The sequence below is a fragment of the Harmonia axyridis genome, chromosome 7 (assembly GCF_914767665.1).
Source record: "Harmonia axyridis chromosome 7, icHarAxyr1.1, whole genome shotgun sequence".
NCBI lineage: Eukaryota > Metazoa > Arthropoda > Insecta > Coleoptera > Coccinellidae > Harmonia > Harmonia axyridis.
The window spans coordinates 31147847-31169712 of NC_059507.1; the positions used below are offsets into that span (position 1 = coordinate 31147847).

The 21866-nt window shown below is 31.7% G+C and overlaps 1 protein-coding gene across 2 annotated transcripts; it reads left to right on the forward strand.

Annotated features, from left to right (window-relative positions):
- The first annotated feature begins 1291 nt into the window (after positions 1 to 1291).
- Positions 1292 to 20432, forward strand: LOC123684631 (sensory neuron membrane protein 1-like). Of its 2 annotated transcripts, none has more exons than XM_045623951.1 (8): positions 1292 to 1438; positions 9831 to 9988; positions 11968 to 12118; positions 14613 to 14867; positions 15502 to 15713; positions 16399 to 16684; positions 18194 to 18319; positions 19501 to 20432. In XM_045623951.1, exons 1-8 carry the CDS (start codon positions 1331 to 1333, stop codon positions 19831 to 19833), a joined length of 1629 nt encoding a protein of 542 aa, XP_045479907.1. In that variant the 5' UTR covers positions 1292 to 1330; the 3' UTR covers positions 19834 to 20432. The 2 variants fall into 2 exon arrangements, with proteins under 2 accessions (XP_045479907.1, XP_045479908.1); XM_045623952.1 differs by lacking the exon at positions 1292 to 1438 and adding an exon at positions 5652 to 5796.
- The last annotated feature ends 1434 nt before the right edge of the window (positions 20433 to 21866 follow it).

Below are 21866 nucleotides of genomic sequence, written 5' to 3' on the forward strand. Positions count from 1 at the left end.
TTATTTCATAAGAATAGAAGGCTGTGTAATTGATGGCGAGTCATGAAAAATAATTTATCCTCTAAATGTTTTTAAATTAAAAAAATCTGGAGATCCGACATTATATAAGATTTATATTAACCATCGTTATAACAGATTGATCAATGGAAAATTCATCTAGTTAAAGTTGTCATGCTTAATTAATTTTGACAGACATGAAGTATAGCAATTTTTAGTGATATTTTTGTAATCAGAAATAAAGCTGCGACTAGACGTTCAAGGCCTACTCCGATGTCAACAATTCCTGAATGGACTAGTTAATACTTATCATTGCTGTAGGCAACACTTTTCTCTCTGGCGGAGGAAAATTAAAACTTTTCGATGATCTTGTCGGTCAAAATATGTCTTTGTTATTTTGAGTTTGAAAAAAAAATGTTTTTTTCTGGTTAGACCTGGAACTTATGACTGAAGTGTTATAGAGGACAGTATATCTTCAAAAAGTGTTTCAAAAATGTTTGCAGGCATGCCTTCTAAGGATGTCCCGTCCCATCAAATAAAATGAAGTAAAACAACTCAATATCTTTGGAACGGATGACATTTTTGAAAAACCGATAACGAGATACTTCTCGAAGAGTCTGTGGCTAAAAAACTGAGTTGAAAAATATGGGGTGTCCCATTTAAGAAACACCATTTTTTCTCTATATCCCTGAAACAGTCACTAATTTTTATGATCTGTTGTATCATATAAACTATAAACCATAAAAATAACTGAAAAAACCGTTTTAGAATTTCTCGAATATCTTGAGTAGAAACTAAAATATAGCGAAATATTTGAAACGGTCTTTTTCAGAAACGGATACAAGATATCTATTATCTGATTTCGGTATCCATTATTTCGAAAAAAGAGATTGGGTGTCCCTGAAGATTTTTTCTCTAAGGACTCTAAGTCTTACAGTTCTCGAGATGCTTTCAGTGAGGATCGAACTTATTGAGTAAAGTTTCAGGTTTTTTCTTAAGATCAACGAAGGATTCAAATCTTTAAGATCCTCCTCTTATTATAAAACCTCTGTCGGATGATGTTTGTAAGAGAGGGCATAAGTAATGCTCGATTGAATAGGAACAGAACTATCAACTTATTTTAGCAAGATGAAATAGAAATACCATGCACATTCCAACTTTCACCCAAATTCATATTCCCTTAATACGTCTCTGAACCATGGAAAAGCATTGAAGAATTCTAGACTTCATCCCTACCCATGCGGAAAGATGTGATCCAATGGAAATGGATCCTCACAATTTTCCAAATAGTTTGAGTTTGCTATCAAAACGATACCGATGTTCATCTGCGACAATGCAGCTTGCGACAAAAATTTTAATATGTTCCGTGATTGGTCTAGTCGGTACTGTAATGATGTCTTTCATTTTATTCGAGTCGATGGTTAAATTTGGTATAAAGGATGTAAGTTCTGTAAATTATTGGGTGGTGGTCCATTTAAAGCACGCAATTCAAGCAAGCACTTCACGATGATAGCTTTTATCGATTGGAATTTTTTTTTATTTATAATCAGAATTTTGCGAAAGTATCCAAAATGTGGAAGGACATTTGTAACACTGATGTCGAGAACTCTATAGAATTTTTCGGATATTTGAGGTCTGAATTTTTCACAATGACATCCGAAATTTTTGGCATACAGATTTTGGAAATATACAATAAAGCTCTGAGTATGATTTGCATAATCCTTTTATGAAGTTTGTTTTTGAAGGAATTTTTTGAAAATTCTCATCCTTTTCTAATGACATTATTTCTTCAAATGAAGATTACCTAATTATTGAATAAAAAATTTATACGCCACATTTTTTATGTACTAAATGACAGTCCAGCGAGTGTAAAAAAAATAGGAAAGCATTAACGTGACGAGAAGTTTTGGGGAGGTTTTGAGTGTTCGTTCATTCATGAGCCAATTGCTATGTCATTCATTGAGATGTCATTGTTGTCGGTTAGTTTATCAGGAGGGTTCTGATGATAAAAACCTCATTAAATTTGGCATGAATATTTAAGTGATTTATTTTATATTCAAAATAAATTTCCACTGTCGGATTTGTTGTCACGTGAATATTATTTAATTTTTTTCGATATTCTTCTTTTCCAATATTCATCTTGAACTTCCTGATCATATGATCAGCTTAATATTTCGCATGGATCTTGAAACTGTATATCCACATCCAAAATGCTTCTTTGGTTTTGTGGTTACGGAAATTTTGGATTATTTTTTTTCGATATTTTTCTTGAATTTTCTCTAGTTTTGCTCAAGCTATTAACATAAAATTTTGCATGAAATTTTAAATTATTCATTTCACATTTAAATGCAACATTTGATCGATCGAATTTATAGTTTTGAACTTATCAGTAAGAGAAAATTTCGTACAATCCTTCGAAATTTTATTAAAACCAGTAAAAAATAAACGAATGTTATTGGGTTTGAAATATTTTCTTCTTTAACCTACTGATGTGATTGTTTCGAGTTTTCTCTGAAATAATTTGAGAAAATCATTTCACTGTGAAACAAAAATCAGTATCATTCAGCATAAAATGCTTATAACTAAATGCAAGCTTATCAGAAGAAGCCTGTGTGTGAATTCTTTATCACATTGCAATTTTTATGGTCAATAAATCGATACTTTTTATAGAATTCTAAAAAAACATGATATTTGATTGTAAAATAACTATTACATATTTCATATTGTCTTCATTGTTCTTGAAATGATCGTGGAGTTGTTGACATCAAGCAAAAAATTTCGGGTGGACATATAAAATATCTAACCGTTATACTTATTGGAATAATCTCTGAAGAGGTCACCTGAAGGCTGAAATTAAAAATCGTTCCCACATAATTGTACTGTGTGTATTTGTTTTTATTTGTAAGTAAAAAATTGGGATCTCGTGTGAGGAGTTCATATATTCTCCATTGGCGTAGTTAGGTAATTATTTAGTTTGAAGCGTAAGATAATAATTTCACTAATTCGATCAACAGATTGTATAGTGTAATGCGTAATATACAAATAATTGAAGTAACAAAACTAGGTATGCAATTTAACATTGTACATTTCCATCCTTCTTTTTTTTTCTTGCTTTATGGCATTTCATCGAATGTCCCTGCAAAAAATTGAAACAAATCAATCCATTCTCTGAGAGATATTCTATAGTTTCTAGAAATATCAGATGAAAAAACTTGAAATAGCTCAATTTCTGGATAATAATAATAAAAATAATAACTCTTTATTCAGTGAAAAACACTAGTTACAACAGAAAACAGAAATAAAAATAATTCAAATCCGTAATATTTCCGTATATGTGCAATTAACATTCTCCTGAAAGTCCTATAATTAACTGAATCTTTAATTAATAATAATAATATTAATAAAATGGTTTATTCTGTAAGCTACAGGGTATAAACATATAATCACAGAGGCGTGAGCCTGTACGTGTATTGATGAACTTTATATTCACACAAAATTTCAGTGATATCTGAGAAATAGATTTTAAGATACGGATGCTCACAAACAAAATTTTATATGGGTATAATAACTTCGAAACCACTGAACGGTTTTCATCCGAATGTTTCAAATTGGAAATACAGAATTGATGTTGACTTCGAATTCTTCATAAGTGAGTCAAACTTATCACTCGAGAGTCGATACCACTCTCAGCACATAATTCAAACTACAGGGAAAAGGATAACCTAATGTTCCTTAGAAACGAATGGGCAAAAATTGAAATTTAAATTTGACTCATGGTAACGTTACCTGGAATTATATATCGGGTGTTTCTTTCGAGGTATATAACTTTAAGTTGGCATTACTGTTCAAGATGGCGACCGATTCAACAGCTGTCAAGTGATTTATTCTCAGTTTGGTTTGGCAATTCATCATGAATAGACTCACGCCTGAACACCTCCTGCAAATAGTGCAATTTCATTTCGAAAATAATGGTTCTAAGCGGAATACGTATCGCACACTACGTCCATTTTATCGTCGACAAAATCGTCCATCAGAGCGGTTAATTCGATTAACCATGGAACGTTTTCGCACCACGTTTACTCTTATTGATAACTCGCATCCCCAGAGACGCCATACGGTGCTTACAGAAGAAGCTATTGCTGCTGTAGAGCGTAGCACTGAGGAAGACCCGAATGAGTCTATCTGCCATCGAGCACAGGAATTGGATCTGTGTCCATTCACTTTATGGAAGATTTTGCGGAAGGATCTTGGTTTGCGTGCTTACAAAATCCAACTCGTGCAAGAATTGAAGCCAAACGATCATCAAGTAAGGCGTAGATTCGTCGAATGGGCCCAAAATGACATTGCCGTTGTTCCCGATTTTCATAAGCAAATTTTGTTTAGCGATGAAGCGCACTTTTGGTTGAATGGCTACGTCAACAAACAAAACTGCCGCATTTGGAGTGATGCTAATCCTCAAGTGTATGTCGAAACACCGTTACATCCAGAAAAACTGACTGTTTGGTGCGCTTTATGGGCTGGTGGAATCATTGGTCCGTACTTCTTCAAAAACGATGATGACCAGAACGTTACAGTCCATGGTGATGGGTATAGAGCCATGATTACTAACTTTTTCATTCCTGAATTGAAAAACCATGATATCCAGGAGCTGTGGTTCCAACAAGACGGCACAACATGTCACACAGCCCGTGCCACAATCGATTAATTGAAAGACTCGTTTGGTGACCTCCTAATTTCACGTTTTGGACCTGTTAATTGGCCTCCAAGATCTTGTGATTTAACACCGCTAGACTACTTTCTTTGGGGCTATGTAAAGTCATTGGTCTATAAGGATAAGCCACAAACCCTTGACCATTAGGAAGATAACATTCGCCGTGTTATTGCCGATATACGGCCACAACTGTTGGAAAAAGTAATCGAAAATTGGACGTCCACATTGGACTAGATCCGAGCCAGCCGTGGCGTGGCGGTGATCTGGCAGAAATCATGTAATGCCACAAGATTATCTTGCGGATAAATAAAATTCATGTCAATAGAATAATCCATCGTTGTTTTATGGCAATTTAAAGTTCTATAGCGCTAAAAAAACACCCTTTATATATACGACGTTTGCTTTCATTGTTTTCGAAGATTTCGCTGTAAGTTAGGTATAAACTTAATTGTAATTATTCAATAGTATGTATTTCATTCAAAATGTCTTTGATTCATTCTATCGATGGAGACCATTCCCGGCACAAATTTCGAGAAATAGAGATAATGTGACGAAATGATAGACTACCTATCTATTATTGAATTTATTTCGATATGATTTTACCTTCTTTTCTGCTTGAAACTCAAATACCTACTAAAAGTTCATTATATTTGGACATTAAATATTGAAGAATATGCATATCGTTCATTGGAAATGAGTTGATATGTCATGCAATAATTTTATTGTCGAATAGATAAAACAATAAAATTGTAATCCTTATGGTGTATTCAATATTCTTCGATAACATTACCAATAATCCTTCAATCTCATTTGGATGATGAAATCTTGATATAGTGTTCATGACATTGCATTACTCGAATTGAAGTTGAGCATATAAATAATAAATCCATATTCCAAAAGAAAATGTATACCTTTTTTTATTCGAGTCAGTTCCATCAAAGAAAATTGTGTGATTCAACTTCTACCCAATTTTGAAACAAATGCAGTTTTGGTTGAGAATATTCTGGATTTCTGTTTTGATTCATGGTTTGACAATTCTGTGGACTGTTTTCATTGTTCCTAAAATAATTTTGATGGTGTGGGAAAAGGTACCAGACTTGTTTTTCAATATAATCGATCTTTTTGAATAGGGACTCCACGAAATAGAGAAATTTTCAACCTTTTGTATACTTATAGGTAATCCTAACACCTCGACTTTACTAAAATCAGGTTCCCATTGTGAAAAAAAAATTGATAAATTGTTGTGTATTCCCAAATAAATTCAAAAAATTGTTCATACCCATTATGAAAAAATAGAAACGGATATGTTCTGGAAAACTTATGATGACGTCGATTCACGGAAAAAATATGTTTATTATTTGTATTTGATTATGTGCGTTTAGTGTTTTGCTGTGAATTTCTATATTTTCTACAATACAATATGCTAGCTGTTCAGGAAGTTCTAACAGATTAATTATTATTCTTACAAAAAAGCTAATGAAAAATTAGGGCATTCATTACAACATTTAATTCTTACCTTAAACAGATTGCTGTGAAGTAGGTACTTTTGAATAATAATGAGTTTATTACTCACATCAAAATGCTATTCACAAGAGTAAAAAGTTGGATTAATAATGAAAAAAAAGCTCTTGTATATGACAATAGATTGATAATATTTGCTTCATTTTTGCACATCTTTAAATTTCACTCTTTTGATTGCTTATATTTTTCATTTATATCCATGCGAATTAAAAATACAAATTTTATGATCTCAATGAAGCACATTGAATGATTTAGGAGAATGTGAAAAATTTGTCAGAATAGCCTATTTTTAAATTGTATTTGAAACTTCACTTCACTGTTATAAGTATCACTTATGGGAGACTTTCGATAATCGATTTCTAAATGGAAACTAATGAAAATAATTTTATATCCAAAAGTAAAATAATGGATTATTAGAAATTTTATATTTAAAATTATGAAATGTTAGTTTTGTTATGTACTTATGTTATTTTCTATTAAAATTCCAAGTTTAATTCCAATGAAATCAGTAGTTTTGAAATTATCAGGAAGTTTCGACTTGATATAGACACAATAGAATTTGAGGATGGATTTGTCGAACCCTATCATTTGAGACCATTGATGGCACAAAATTCGAGAAATATAGATATTATAACTAAATGGACTATAGTAACTATTGAATTAATCTCCATATGATTTTACCTCTGCTTGAAACTCAAATACCTACTAAAAGTTCATTATATTTGGACATTTAATATTGCAGAATATGCATATCGTTCATTAAAATGAGTTAATGCAATAATTATTGTCGAATAGATAAAACAAAAAAATTGTAATCCTTATGTTGTATTCGATATACATCGATAACATTATAATCCTTCAATCTCATTTGGATAATGAATTCTTGATATAGGAATAGTAGTGTTCATGACTTCGCTTTACTCGAATTGAAGTTAGGAATATGAATAATAAATCGATATTCCAAAAGAAAATGTACCTTTTTTATCCGACCCAATTCCATCAAAGAAAATTGTTTGATTCAACTTCTACCCAATTTTGAAACAAATGCAGTTTTGGTTGAGAATATTCTGTATTTCTGTTTTTATTCATGAATTGACAATTCTGTGGACTGTGTTCATTGTTCCCAAAATAATTTTGATGGTGTGGGAAAAGGAACCAGACATGTTTTTCAATATAATCGATCTTTCTGAATAGGGACTCCACGAAATAGAGAAATTTTTAACCATGGGTATGTTTTTAATCCTAACATCTCTACTTTAAATTCTAAAATACTAAATTTAGGTTCACATTGTGAAAGAAAAATGATGTTAAATTATTGTCCATTCAAAATTAATAATTAATGATTTTCCATCCAAAAGTATAACAATGGATTATACTTGAATCCTTAGGAATGTATCTATATTTAAAATTATGGAATGACAGTTTTTCTTTATATTTGATTTTATTGCAGTATCCAAAATTTATATTCCATAAGTTGTTAATTGAAATCATTGATATATGTTTTTCTCATCTATTACAACTCCTCGTAATAATTTGTCCTTAAATTATTTTATTTAAATTATTAATTACAATATTTGATGACCGTATTTTGATGAACAAATACCAGTTTTATTATAATCTGTACATTTCATGTACATGAACTTTTGAGCACACGTTCATTGATGGGCACCCTTGGATATACCTATATTCATTTCTGTGATCTCCAAGGGCAAATGAACTAGCGCTCAAATGGATCTGACCTCACGTTAGATGCTTTAATCAATTTTTGGCGTGGATTATTTGAGGTTTATCGAGAAGTATACATATATAGAATTCATTGATTTTGTGATTAAATGAAAACTATTAATTTAGATGATTTTTAGAATCCAAGACATTAGTCCAGCCTCGTTTGATAAATGAATTATTGAACGAATGGATACATTTCAGTGTATATTTTCAGTCTTCTGCTTCTACACTGAATGAAAAATGCACGTCTTCAAGCTTTTCATTAATATTTCAATAATACGTTACATCATACATTCTGAATAAAATCTTCTTCGATTACATTATTGAAAACCAATAACAAAGAAAATTTCGACACGAATTCGTAAATGCAATGGAAATATTTGAAATAATGCCCTTTATAAAATTTTCAGTATTTATTGATGAAGATATCAAGTTAGTGAAATCGAGGGGAATCTTAATGGGAATCGATTCAACATTCTAATAATATTTGCTGCTACGATTCAGGTTCAATATCAACCAGTGACATAAAATCCAATAAAATATTCAGGAATATTCTAGAATTTTTCTCGTTACATAAACTATACACATAATAGAGGTGATTATCATTTCCACTTTATTCGTTTCAAAACAAATTGCAATTTTCTTAGCTGGTTCTGAAAGATATACTTTTCCATTTTCGTAGAAGTTATCACAGATTGCCATCGATATTTTTTCTTATTTTCAATCATTGATTTTCATAACAATGTAAACATTTATTTTATTCAACGTTCTACGGATATTGTAGATAAAATGTAACTACTGTTGAAAGCAAATAAACTTTATTATTATTATTATTATTATTATTTACAGATTTAACAACGCTGAATCTAAGATGTCTTAAAACACCCAAACAACCATGGAAATATTGCCTTTCTTTTCCAAAATTCTTCTCGAATCTGATGAAAATATCAATACGAAATTTTAGACAAAGCTTGAAATTATGATTCCAAATATACACGCGAAATCTCACTCGGCAGTATTTTTCATATATTTTCTTGAATTTTATATGGTTCTGATAGTTTGAAATTGTACAAGAAACCTGAAATTGTTATTTCATATGAACACCCATAATCTCAACACAGTCGATTGGAAATACTTTTCGATATTCTTCTTGAATTTTCTTTGTTTCTGGTTAAGCTATCAACAAAAAATTCCATTAAGACGACAAAATATCAACCTGATCGGACCTGTAGATAATCAGGAAAATATTTAGTATATTCAGTATTTCACTTAATGTTTTATTGTTTCATTTGCCATCAGTTTAAAATTTTGCTCGGTACTTGAAATTTGTTTTTCACATCAACACCCAAAATTTCAATTCGAAAAATAAAAAAATTATGACAAAATGAGTGATCAGTTTGGAGACGAGCGCTCAAAACACTAGCTGAGTTTATATTTTAATTAAAATCATCGATTGAAAAGAATCTACAATGGTCTACAAGAAAGATGAATATGCTTTGAAAAACTAAATTAGAAAAACTACTTTTTTTTCCATATTGTGTTCCTGTTTTCGTTCAATCAAAATGAAAAAATACTTTATTTTTCCCAAAATTCGATATATCTTAGATATGATCACTTTACATGGATGCACATCAAACTAATAAAAACTTTGACAATGAGCTAATACTTAGTTTTTTTTTCTTCGAAAATTTTGACATTTTTATCAGAGGTATCGAGGAAAAACTTATTTTGTATGAACATAAAATTAATATTTATTTTTACAATTTCCACATTGTAGCAATAAGATTAAAATTTCAGTTCCTTTATTCCAAAAACTCTCACATATACCTTCCTTGAAAAGTGATGATAACTTCTGTAAGTTCATTATTCATTCTAGCAAACAGCATTGAGGAAAAGAAATGAAATGCGTTCAATCTACCTACAGATACCATTTCCTCTAAATTTCAAGATATATTTTTTCAACGTAACAAATCCAGAGGAAGTGACGAAAGGAGAGAAACCCAAAGTGCAAGAAGTAGGACCGTACGCTTATGAGTGAGTTAAAACATAACAATAATAAAATAGGAATTGTAAATTATCACCTTTTATACAAGGAATTTAATTTTGTTATACTAGTTGGTATACATGCGATGAAATTTAGGATTTAAATAATTTGAAGGTACCTACATATTACACAATGAAAGGTTCTAATTAATTATTAAAATAAAAACATATCATCTGAGAAATAATATTGTTGAGCATTTCACAATACTTGATTTGCCAAAAAATATGCAAGTTGTAAATTAAAAACAAACAATGCTTTTTTTTTTAGTTTGAAGACTTGTTCAAAATCATTAATTATATTTGATGATTAACTAATTGCATGATAAAGTTTGGTTTGAAACCCGCTTCTATTAAAAAAAAGATATGATTATTTTTAAATATTCATGTATTTTATTAAACATATATTTTCGTTCGATATTTTATACATTGTAAAGCACTTTAGATGAACTGAGAAAAGAGAGCAATATTACAAAGCTAAATTAATGTGTGCACAAGTATAGGGGACGGTTCAACTTAGCAACAAAAACATTTTCGATCATTCCTTTGGTTCTATACAGGGTGAGTCATTCAGACAATTTGGGTAGTCTGAATCAGAGTAGAGAATATGCTTTTCATCAAAACCTTTCAACAGGCAGGTTTCTAGATGTACCTAATTTGTGGATTCCGTTGAAGTAAGATATCATTGAGTTTTTTAAGATCGATTACTGTGAGATTTAATCATTTAATTCTTGTTCAAAATGGACAAATGGATCTACACGATTTGAAGCATATTTGTTTTTGAAAAAATAAAATTGTGTAGGTATACGGTGTGTTACTACATGTATGATCAAAAATAAAATTATCTCAATCCGGGCCAGCCCTGATTATTATAAAGTAGAACTGAATAATGGTCATTGTCGTCGACTTATTCTTTAAAATTTTCATGGAAACATATGAAAACATACAAAGGAGTTATAGCAATAAACTCTCTGTATTTCATAAACTCAAATTTGAGACAATTTCCAACACTGATTCAGGCTAATAAATCGTCCTACATTCACACTGAAAGGTTTCAAAGCATGTAAGTATATGATTATTTTCTGGTACTTGAAAGAATGTTTCTCTCATTCTATCCGAAAAAGTTCATAGAAAATAAATTGATCACAAAAATTTTTAATTACACTTTCACATATATTAGATATATTTCGTTGATTACAAAATTCTTGTCGGATGTAAATATAAATTTTAGGTTTCATGAATGAGAAGTTCAGGATCACGTACAAAGTTCTATTCTGTAATTAACCGGAAATAACAAAACGTTAATTTGACGATGATTAAGTGGTTTGATTTGGAATGTGGAAGCTGTAATTACTAATAATAAGATTTTTAATGACTGTTATATTTCATGTGTGTAGATACCTTATTACATCCTCATAACATGATAGTTTTCGTAGATTTCATTCAACGTACGACAGAAATAATTTAGCTGCTCTGGATATCGAAATGTTCACTCGGACAAGAGTGTTGTATTATTTTTGAGCGTTCGATCTTCAAACTAAGCGCAACTTCCATAATTTCACTATAATTAATATCTCCATTTTCAAAGGGTATGATCTTGAACAATAGGGTACTACCAAGGGTACTACTCCCTTATCACGATCCTTGGTCAATTTAAACTTTGTCCCTCCAGTCGGCTGTAAAAACGTTGAAATATCTGAAAATTAAAAAAATTCCTTCGATGAATTTTTTGGAAATCACTTGAAAAACTTGATATCTTCGTATATCTTGTGTACGTGCAAAAATTATTTTTCTCTATAGTGGTCTTTGAACAGTTGTATGAATAATCGAAGAATACTAGAGTTGGTTGTTATATTCGAAAAAGTTTCTCCTCCATGGCCATTTGAAATTTCAGAAAAGAAATTTTTGAACCCAATGTAATTCAAATGAATTTTTTTCAATGAATTCTAAAATCTCTTTTTGTTGATTTGCAGTGAATGGGTTAGCAAAGTGGATGTTGTTGATGACAATGCGGAGGATACCTTAGCATATAGCCCCCTAAACAAATTTGTCTATAATGAGAATAAAACAGGAAAGGGTTTCAGCCAGGATGATATTGTTACAGTTTTGCATCCAGTTATAGTGGTAAGTGATAATTCGAAAATCTTAAATCGTCAGTTCTGAAGAACTGCTTATTTGGTCGCCTAGTGTTGTTCCCCTTATCGCGCGTAGATTTTTCATCTATACGTAGTTCTTAAGAGAAATTATGAACAAGTGTCAAACTTTGTAACTCATTCATTTCCCCTCTGGCGCTCTTGCGATGACCTAACTTTGTATGGTGCACAAAGTTGTACATCACTTCATCTTCTTTCTTTTGTCGCAGCAAAAAAGTAGAGGACGACTTTCACTGAATTATAATTTTATTACGAACAGGAATATATCAGTGCTTTGTACAGGGTGGGCAAATAAGCGAGGTAAGCGGATATATCTCAGGATCCACTCATCGTAGAGACTTGCGGTAAAAAATTTTACCACTAAAGTGTACAAGAAAACACACTGGAAATTGTTTTGAAGTTCATACCTCTACCGCTAGGGGGCGTAATAGCTACTGCGAGTAAAAAAATGAATTTTACTCGAAAATGTTTGATATGGAGTTGAGGAAAAAATATCATCACTGTAATCCTTGGGAAATTCTCTATCTTCGCTATCGTCACTTTCGATTTTACGACATCAAATAAGGGTAGGTGAAAGGGAGAAATCTGAATGATTTAAATGCCTGTAACTTCAGTTTGGCTCAACATTTTTGAGCAAATTAGATCTCGTCTGAAAGATAATATCTATCTTATTATAACTTTAGTATACTTTAGTCATATATCGGGTGTCCCAAGGTGAGTGGCCTATTAGATTATTATGGAAACTATTGATGTTAAAGATTTCAAATTTTGTGGATAGATATTTGGCCATGTAATGTACATTTTTAAAATAATTTCACATTTCCATTGTTGCCGGATGTACGACAATTTGGCAACAACTTTGTTATTTTGAATAGGACATCCGGTATTTCTTTTTTTTATGATACTCCATAAAATATTGAATCTATTCACTCTTACTTGTCCATCCCTATCTTCAACGGTTTTTGAGTTATTAATTATTCTTCGAAATTTTTGATCAAATTGGCGTTTTACGAAAATGACTCTAGTTCGTTCAATATTCGAGATTTAAGTCAGAAATTTTGCAAGTCGTTAGATATTGATCTGATCTGTGTCACTGCTCTTGAATTATGGTTGTCAATAATACAGGACGGACCAAAAAAAATCATCATTTGCCAAGTTACAAAATTGTAAAAAAGTCTATTTTTTCAAATTAGACACCTAGTATATTTTTCAATTTTGGGAATCAGTACAACACACTCTACAATTTTTCCATTCACGTCCCTATACCTATCTCAACTGGATTCCGAGTTATATGCGTTATATGTGTATATCTTTCTTGAGCCATTATTTATAGAAAAACCTCGGAACAAAACATCTGTTAGGCAATTATTGTTTATTTTGACATTTATGGATTGAACTGATTCATTGATATATCGATCTATGAACCACATAGAGAACATAACAATACAAAAGATATTAACACCTATTGAATCAATGTGAAATCTAATAAACGCATATAACTCGGAATCCAGTTGAGATAGGTATAGGGACGTGAATAGAAAAATTGTAGAGTGTGTTGTATTGATTCCAAAAATTGAAAAATATACTAGGTGTCTAATTTGAAAAAATAGACTTTTTCACAATTTTGTAACTTGGCAAATGATGAATTTTTTTGGTCCGTCCTGTATTATTGACAACCATAGTTCAAGAGCAGTGACACAGATCAGATCAATATCTAACGACTTGCAAAATTTCTGACTTAAATCTCAAATATTGAACGAACTAGAGTCATTTTCGTAATACGCCAATTTGATCAAAAATTTCGAGAAAAATAATTAATAACTCAAAAACCGTTGAAGATAGGGATGGAAAAGTAAGAGTGAATAGATTTAATATTTTATGGAGTATCATAAAAAAAATAGAAATACCGGATGTCCTATTCAAAATAACAAAGTTGTTGCCAAATTGTGGTACATCCGGCAACACTGGAAATGTGAAATTATTTTAAAAATGTACCTAACATGGCCAAATATCTATCCACAAAATTTTAAATTTTTACCATCAATAGTTTCCATAATAATCTAATAGGCCACTCACCTTGGGACACCCGATATATGAATATGATGATGATACCCAATTCGAACAAGTGAAAATATTATAAAAGTTTAATGAGTCTTCTTGATGAAGGATATTTAATATAAATCAAATAATTTGACAACTTTGTGTCTAATCCTTCACAATAATATATCTGTATGATATATTCAGTTTATTTTTGTCTTGGAATACTTATATTCCAATTCTAAAAATGACAAATTTAATAATCAACCAAAAGAAAAATTCAAAATGACTAAAACTGTACAAATTGAGCAAACGGTTAATAAACGGTGAAAATATGTCACCAGCAGAGTTACCCTATACAGAATCAAATGATGTTAATATTGATGGAAAACTATAATAAATATTTTAGATTCTTTCTTTTTTTCCAGGGGGCTGTAATAAGTGCATCGGAAAGTTCGCCAGCTTTGCTTCCAATTCTAGCTAAAGCTATAAAATCAATTTTTCGCGATCCTGAGTCAATGTATTTAACGGATAAAGTAAGAAATATACTTTTCGATGGAATGGTTGTGAACTGCAGCGTCTCCGATTTTGCTGGCAAAGCTGTTTGCTCCCAACTGAAAACGCAATTGCCAGGATTGACTGAGATAGAGAAGAACATTTTCAAATTTTCTCTATTAGGACCTGTGAGTATATCATCATCATTTGATTAGATTTTATAGAAAATATTCAGACTTTTCTTCGCGTAACAAAATCTGCTCAAAAATTGCACATCAAACAATATTATATTTTGTAACAGAGAATATTCTATTTGATAGGTATTATCGCTAATCTACAAATTATTGATTTCGTAATTTCAAAAAGTAAAGTTTTCATTCTATTTCATCGCTTGAATGTTCTCGGTGCGAAAAAGTTACTTTTCCGGAGTAGAACGTCAAAATGAATCCCTTCTAGTCCGAAAATGCTAGTCCCTTCAAAAGTCCCCACTTCGATCTTAAGGTCTTTCAAGAGTAAGTGAGCACACCATCTCTTACACCTATAACAAACTAATGGAGTAAAAAACATCGAAATTGAAATAATGGCTTTATAATCTCATCATTCAAAAGATTATCTTATTATTTCAGTTAATGAGTGAAATTTATTTTATTTTTACTGTAGGAACGTACAACGTTTTCCAACCAAGGCTAATAGGTACTTCATACTTTTCTAGATTTTTCTCTCAATTACAAAAATCGATTAGTTCATTTTCATGGAGAATTCCATCCAAAGATGGAAACAACAAAAATCTGTTTTATATCCCGCTATTTGATATTATTTCAGAGAAATGATACACTGGGACCTAGAACCAAAGTCAAACGGGGCATTCGTAATTCCAAAGAACTAGGCAGCCTTGTCGAATTCGACGGAAAAAAACAATTGGACATGTACGACTCAAAAGAATGTAACAAATTTCACGGAACAGATGGATGGATTTTTCCTCCTGGATTGGATACAGATGAGGGAATCTGGACTTTCTCTGGCGATCTGTGCAGGTAAATTAATTTCAAGGTTTGTCTATTCCTCGTCGATCTTGGGAATTATGTGTTACACTATAACAAAATTTATGGAAGAAATAGATGTGGGCGACGTTTATTTTCAACAAGACCGCGCTACGTGGCACATAAGCAACGAGACAATAGCAATTTTGCAAGAAAAGTTTCCAGCCGTGTTCTTTCTCGAATGGACTTATCACAATTGGCCACCGAGATCTTGATGTGATTCATCACCTATAACTTTTTTCTTTGGATCCACGTAAAAGGTAAGGTCTATGTCAAAATGCTCCATAATCGATTAAAGACTTTAAAGATGGAATTCGTGAAGTTATCGAGGAGATACAGCCGCAAAATGTGCTGCAACAGTATCTGTGGCGGCCCTTTGTCTGATATCGTTTTCCATCATCAATGACAAACCTTTCTCTTTTATACAATGAAATAAACGTCCATTGATTTCTCTCAGATATATTTTTTTATATAAAATAAAATCTTTTATTGCATAACCTTTTTAGTACCCCAAGACTTCAGGGCGTCCAGAGTCTTTGTATGCTCGATAATTTTTTAATTGTGACGCATCCTGTATAATTATTCTAGAAAAAAAAACAAGAAAACAAAACCAAAAAACAAATTAAACAAACTATACAAACAGGGTGTTAATACTATTCAAAAACAACGTGTATTTCAGAAATGTTAAGGCCAAATTCGTCGAGCCGATGCCGTTCAAAGGACTACCAACTGATTATTATGAAGGCGACCTTGGAGACCAACAGAATGATCCTGACGAAAAATGCTACTGCCCAACTCCAAAAACCTGCTTGAAGACAGGACTGTATGACCTCAGCAAATGCATGGGAGTTCCAATAATAGCCTCGTTACCCCATTTCTTGAAAGCGGACGAGTCTCTGCTTGAAGGGGTAGAAGGCGTACATCCGAATAATTCAGCTCATGTCATCTCTATAATTTTTGAAAGGGTGAGAAATTATTTTATTGTAATCATCCTGCAAGGACTCATATTGTTATTTAAACTAATTGATAACCTTTTAAATTTTGTTTAGGGTTTTTACTTATTTCAAATTCATATTGAATATTGTTACGAAAATCTCTAGTTATTGGGACAAACATCGTGCAACATCTGGAAGGCCTTTTCAATAAAAGTCTCGACAATGAACTCCTCTTCTAACCACTCCATAATGAAGACAAAAAACTACATTATTCATTATCTTTCCAATAGATAGCTTAAGTTATCTGTGTCTCGCGTTGTATAAGTCCGATCGTGTTTCACTAGATTGAGTTAGAAAGATGAGATTTCGTACTACAAAAACTTTTGTGACAGTTTTGTGATTAGTTCACTCAGTTTCGTTTGAGCGCGCGTCAAAGATGGACACTAGCCAAGAGAAAATACGCGACTCTTTTTTTACAGTTTATCTTTGATAAAAGCGAACATGCAAGCCAGGAGGCTGAAATGTTAATGGTGTTTATGTTCCTTATAATACTGTAACAGCCACATCACATGTTATTTTGATTTCGTCGATTCCATTCCGGTAATTTTGATATCGAGGGTGCACCACGCAAAGGCCAATTGACGAAAATGTCGATAAAATCATAGTCATTGTGAAGTCCGGCAATTATGTAAGCACAGTTTCGAATGACCAAGAGCTAAAGATAGAACAAAAAACCGTTTTGAACCAAACGATTTAACGCAAAAAACCTCATGGACCAAATTTCCACCTGCAAATCGCTACTGCATCATTTTTGATGCAGTTGGTGACTAGTGATGAAAAGGGGATCACTTACGACAACGTCAAGCGAAAATGGACGTGGTCGAAAAGCGGTGAGCTGGCGGAAACGGTGTCCAAGCTAGGATTGACGACCAGGAGGTTTTGCTATGTGTTTGGTGGGATTGGCAGGGAATTATCTACTCTGAGCTGCTCCCTTACGACACAACTGTTAACTCGGAACTCTACAGTCAACAACTGGACCGTATAAGGGAAACAATCGCCCAGAAGAGGCCAATTTTGGCCAATAGGAGAGGAGTTGTGCATCCACCTTATGGTCCAGACCTGGTAACAAGTGATTACCATCTGTCCCTGTCCATGGCGAGAAATTTTGCTGGTGAAAAATTCGCATAATAAGAGGTTTGTGAAAATCGACTGTCTCAATTCATTGTCAATAGAGGCGAGGGCTTTTATGAGTGAGGCATAATGATAAAATACCTTCAAAAAGACAACAGTTACCGAACAAAACGGCGCATTTTTGACCAAAAAATCGGATCATTTTAAATATGTTAATTAACGCCTTGTTTTTCATGCAAAAATAATTGCTTTCCTCATTTTTCTCCCTATATCTATGACGTCATAAAATGATCTATTATAGAACATTGAAGTGATTTTGTTATCATAAAGGATTCTCCTTTGTTTCACAAGATTTTCATTACACATTTAAAAAATTTTGTTAAACCTATATTCTCCTTTTATTTTCAGACTCTTGGTACACCAGTAAAAGCAGCAAAAAGGATTCAGTTCAATTTTCAAATAAAGCCCAATCCCAAAGTAGCAGTTATGAACAATGTTCCTGAAGTTCTTCATCCATTTTTATGGTTAGAAGAGGTGAGTGAGTAGTCAACTATTTTCAGTTATTGCAGGTCAATGTGTGAGAGGCATTAAAACCTTTCATTTCAAAGTGTACGGAAGTTAGAAGGCGTTTTAAATTTTCACTCGCAAAATGGATTTTTGATCATTCTGAACGATTTTAGTCCGCATTTTCGTAAATCTTTGTAAAAGCCTTAATTTGTACTCATTCTCAAAAAAAAAGGAATTGATTTAATTATACATATATTAAACATGTTCACATTTGGATATTTCAACAGACAAACTATGCTTATCTTCATATATTATGTACAGATACAAACTGTATTCACTGATTCACAAATAACTTCACCCCGCACTGCTGGAAGTCAAATATGAAATTATATAGAGCAGTGCGATGCCAGAATTGTACGCAAAAATTATGGTGCAAATTTTGAATAGTATTGGTTGGCACAAATGAAAGAATAATTAGTTCATGATGTGATGATATAAGCAGTTTTGCTTTCCCATTCCAGCTTATATTTTCAGCTTTACTCTTGTGTCAGTCAGATCCGGACAATTCGAAGCTTTTTCGAAGAACTTGCCGCCATTTTATCAAATATTAATCACGAAGTTTAGCTGAAAATTAAACTTCAACAACCACGTACTCTGATTAGGTATATCAAATCAAAATTACCGGAGTTAAGAATGAATCATCGAAACAGACTAACAGAGAGAACAGCAGATAACGAGAACAGAGAACGGGGATTCCCCGAATATTGACGGTACAATTATTGATCAAGCTACCAACTGCTAATTAAAAAAAGTGACAATTATCTTGATTTCTATTCGAATTTGATGAAAATTCCTATGGTTATTCAAATTTTATAATTGTAAAAGTTAAGGCTGTTATAAAGATTTACGGATACACAGATCGACGTAGGTATAGAAACAAAACCAAAATTGTCCACAATGACCTGAGAATGAATTTTGCGAGCGGATTTAAAACGGAAACCAAAAATTTTTTAAATCCCGAAAGTGATCAGAAATTGTCTTTTACCTTCAATAAGTCCGGAAACGAATAAATTGCAATACATTCATAATACCAGATTAGCTGATATCAGTTTAAACTAAATAATGTCGATTTAGCTTTCGAGTGCTTTTGTGAAACTATATTTCCTTCGACCACTGAAAACATTAATATGACAATCTAATTCTTTCAGAGTGTAGAACTAGAAGGAGCACTATTGAAGAAAGTACAAATGGTTTTCATTCTGAAGAAAGCAAACACCTATATTCGGTGGTTGATCCTTCTTGCTTGTCTTGGAGGTATTGGGTTTTCAGTATACCTATACTATCAAAATAAAGATAAAGGCGTCATAACTCCTATTCATATGATCAATAAAATAATGGGTAATAATGAAGACGAAGTGAAGGAATTCAACAGTGGCGCATCCAGTGCCAAAAGTAACGTGTCTCATAAATCAGATAAATCGCGTTACAATAATCCAGCTTTCATAAATGATAATGGCTTGACAAATAGAACAAAATTTTGAAACAGTTAAGATTTCTTTGCTAGAAAAATGATACAAAATAATAAATACTGTACAGTGTAAATCTTTTCATTTGTTTATAATAATAATAATGAAAGTGAAGATTATACGATAACAGGAAACCTTTTTGAGTTACTTTTCCAGTCATGAATTTATATAGTAGGATATATCTTGAAGTGCATCGAATTATTTTTGTTCACTACGATAGATAACTCAATCTTCAATTTCTGAACTGGTGGCGATATATGTCATTAAATCTAAGCGAAATAATAAAGATTTATTGGTTTAAGTACAATATCAAAAATTTCATTTTGATGGTTGATTTATATTGACAATGATTGTGATAACTAATATAATTAGATATATTTAAGTACCTATAATGTATTATGCTAGGTGAATAAAAATGTGGATATAGAGGCTATTAGCAAATAATTTTAAATTGAATTGTTAATATTATTTAATAAACAATGATTGATTATGACCTATGAAAAACTATATTATCACATAATAAAATATAGTACTTAACGAATTGTAGATTCTGCAACATATTGTTCTTTTTGTGTATTATTTAGAAAAAATATTACTGTAGACAATAAATTCATTCAAATCAAAATGTTCAATGTCAGTTTTGAAACGAATTCCTCAACAAATGTTCTCCAAATTTCCTGAATGATCCTATAAATCATAGTCTTCTAAAACTAGTTTCAGAAGGCTAAGACCAAAGAGAAAGCTATACAAAGGAAGTATTAAAGATTAATAGTATACCTATTCAACAAGTTACAAATAATAATGTCCAAGTAGGAAGTTGTTTATTAAATAAAAAAGAGGGCTGTTACTTCCTAGTTCCTTCCTACTAGGATGTAAAAACCCTCTTTTTATTTAATTCAGCAAGTTGTACAATATAGACCTCTATTCCAACACGAATGCGAAATTGAGTGTTGGAATTGCCTTCTGCAAACAAGTATTAGACGTTATTTTCTCTATTTCAGTCAAATTTTGTGAAATATTGTCGAAATTCAATGAAAAATTTGGATTATAACTCCTAGTGACTTTTGTATTGTATCTAGGGAGTTGGCGTGACTGTTACGAAAATTGACAGATTACGGAATTTGAATCGCATTTTTCGAATTAATTCATACTTCCGCATTCAATTTGTGAATTATGTCTGACGAAATCGATTTAACACCACCAGAATTGAGAGAAATTGCGAATAATGTTGCAAATCATTTCACTATATCCAAATTATATTAACAATTGAGGTGTGTTGTCAGTATAGACAACCACAAAACGAAAAATATTACTGTAAACAATGCTGTAATGAGTTCATTATAGCACTGTTTTTAGTACTGTAATGAACTCATTACGATACTGAAATAAAGAGAGCATTTTATACCACTCTTTATGGGATATGGCTAAGGATCCCAGTTATTTAATAGAAAATAGTCAAAAACAATATTTTTTATTTTTGACTAAAACTTTTAAAAACACTTCTTTTCATCAACTTTCGTAAATAGATTTTTATTTTATTAGAGAAATATACAGATATTCAGAAATGCATATGTAGAAAAAGCCTGATGTGAATGAAAATGAATAGGTATAGTAGCTATAATGAACACATAATCCTCCATCAATTTCACTACAATCTTTAATTAGAGCTATTTGCTTTGAAGCACTTTCATGAAATCAAAAAGTTGTGCAGTCAGGTACGAAGTTTTTTATTCAACTCAATTTCAATTGATTTTTTAAGTGTATTTTCGTCACACCTAGAATGTGCAGTTGTACCAATGTTAGGGTACGTCCATAGTGCATATCCTCAAGCAATAGGTTATTAGTGGGGAAAAAATGTAAGCGCTCAACCAAATATTCTTTTATCGGAATAAACTATTATTTCTTTTCTCTCTTGCCGGTTTACCCACATGATCAATTAGCTGTGGAGTGATTCCTATGTCCTTAATATATTTATTTCGATCGAAGATTGATGAAATAGGCATAGGCCCAAATATATATACAATTTAGATTTGGGAATCGCAGCAAGA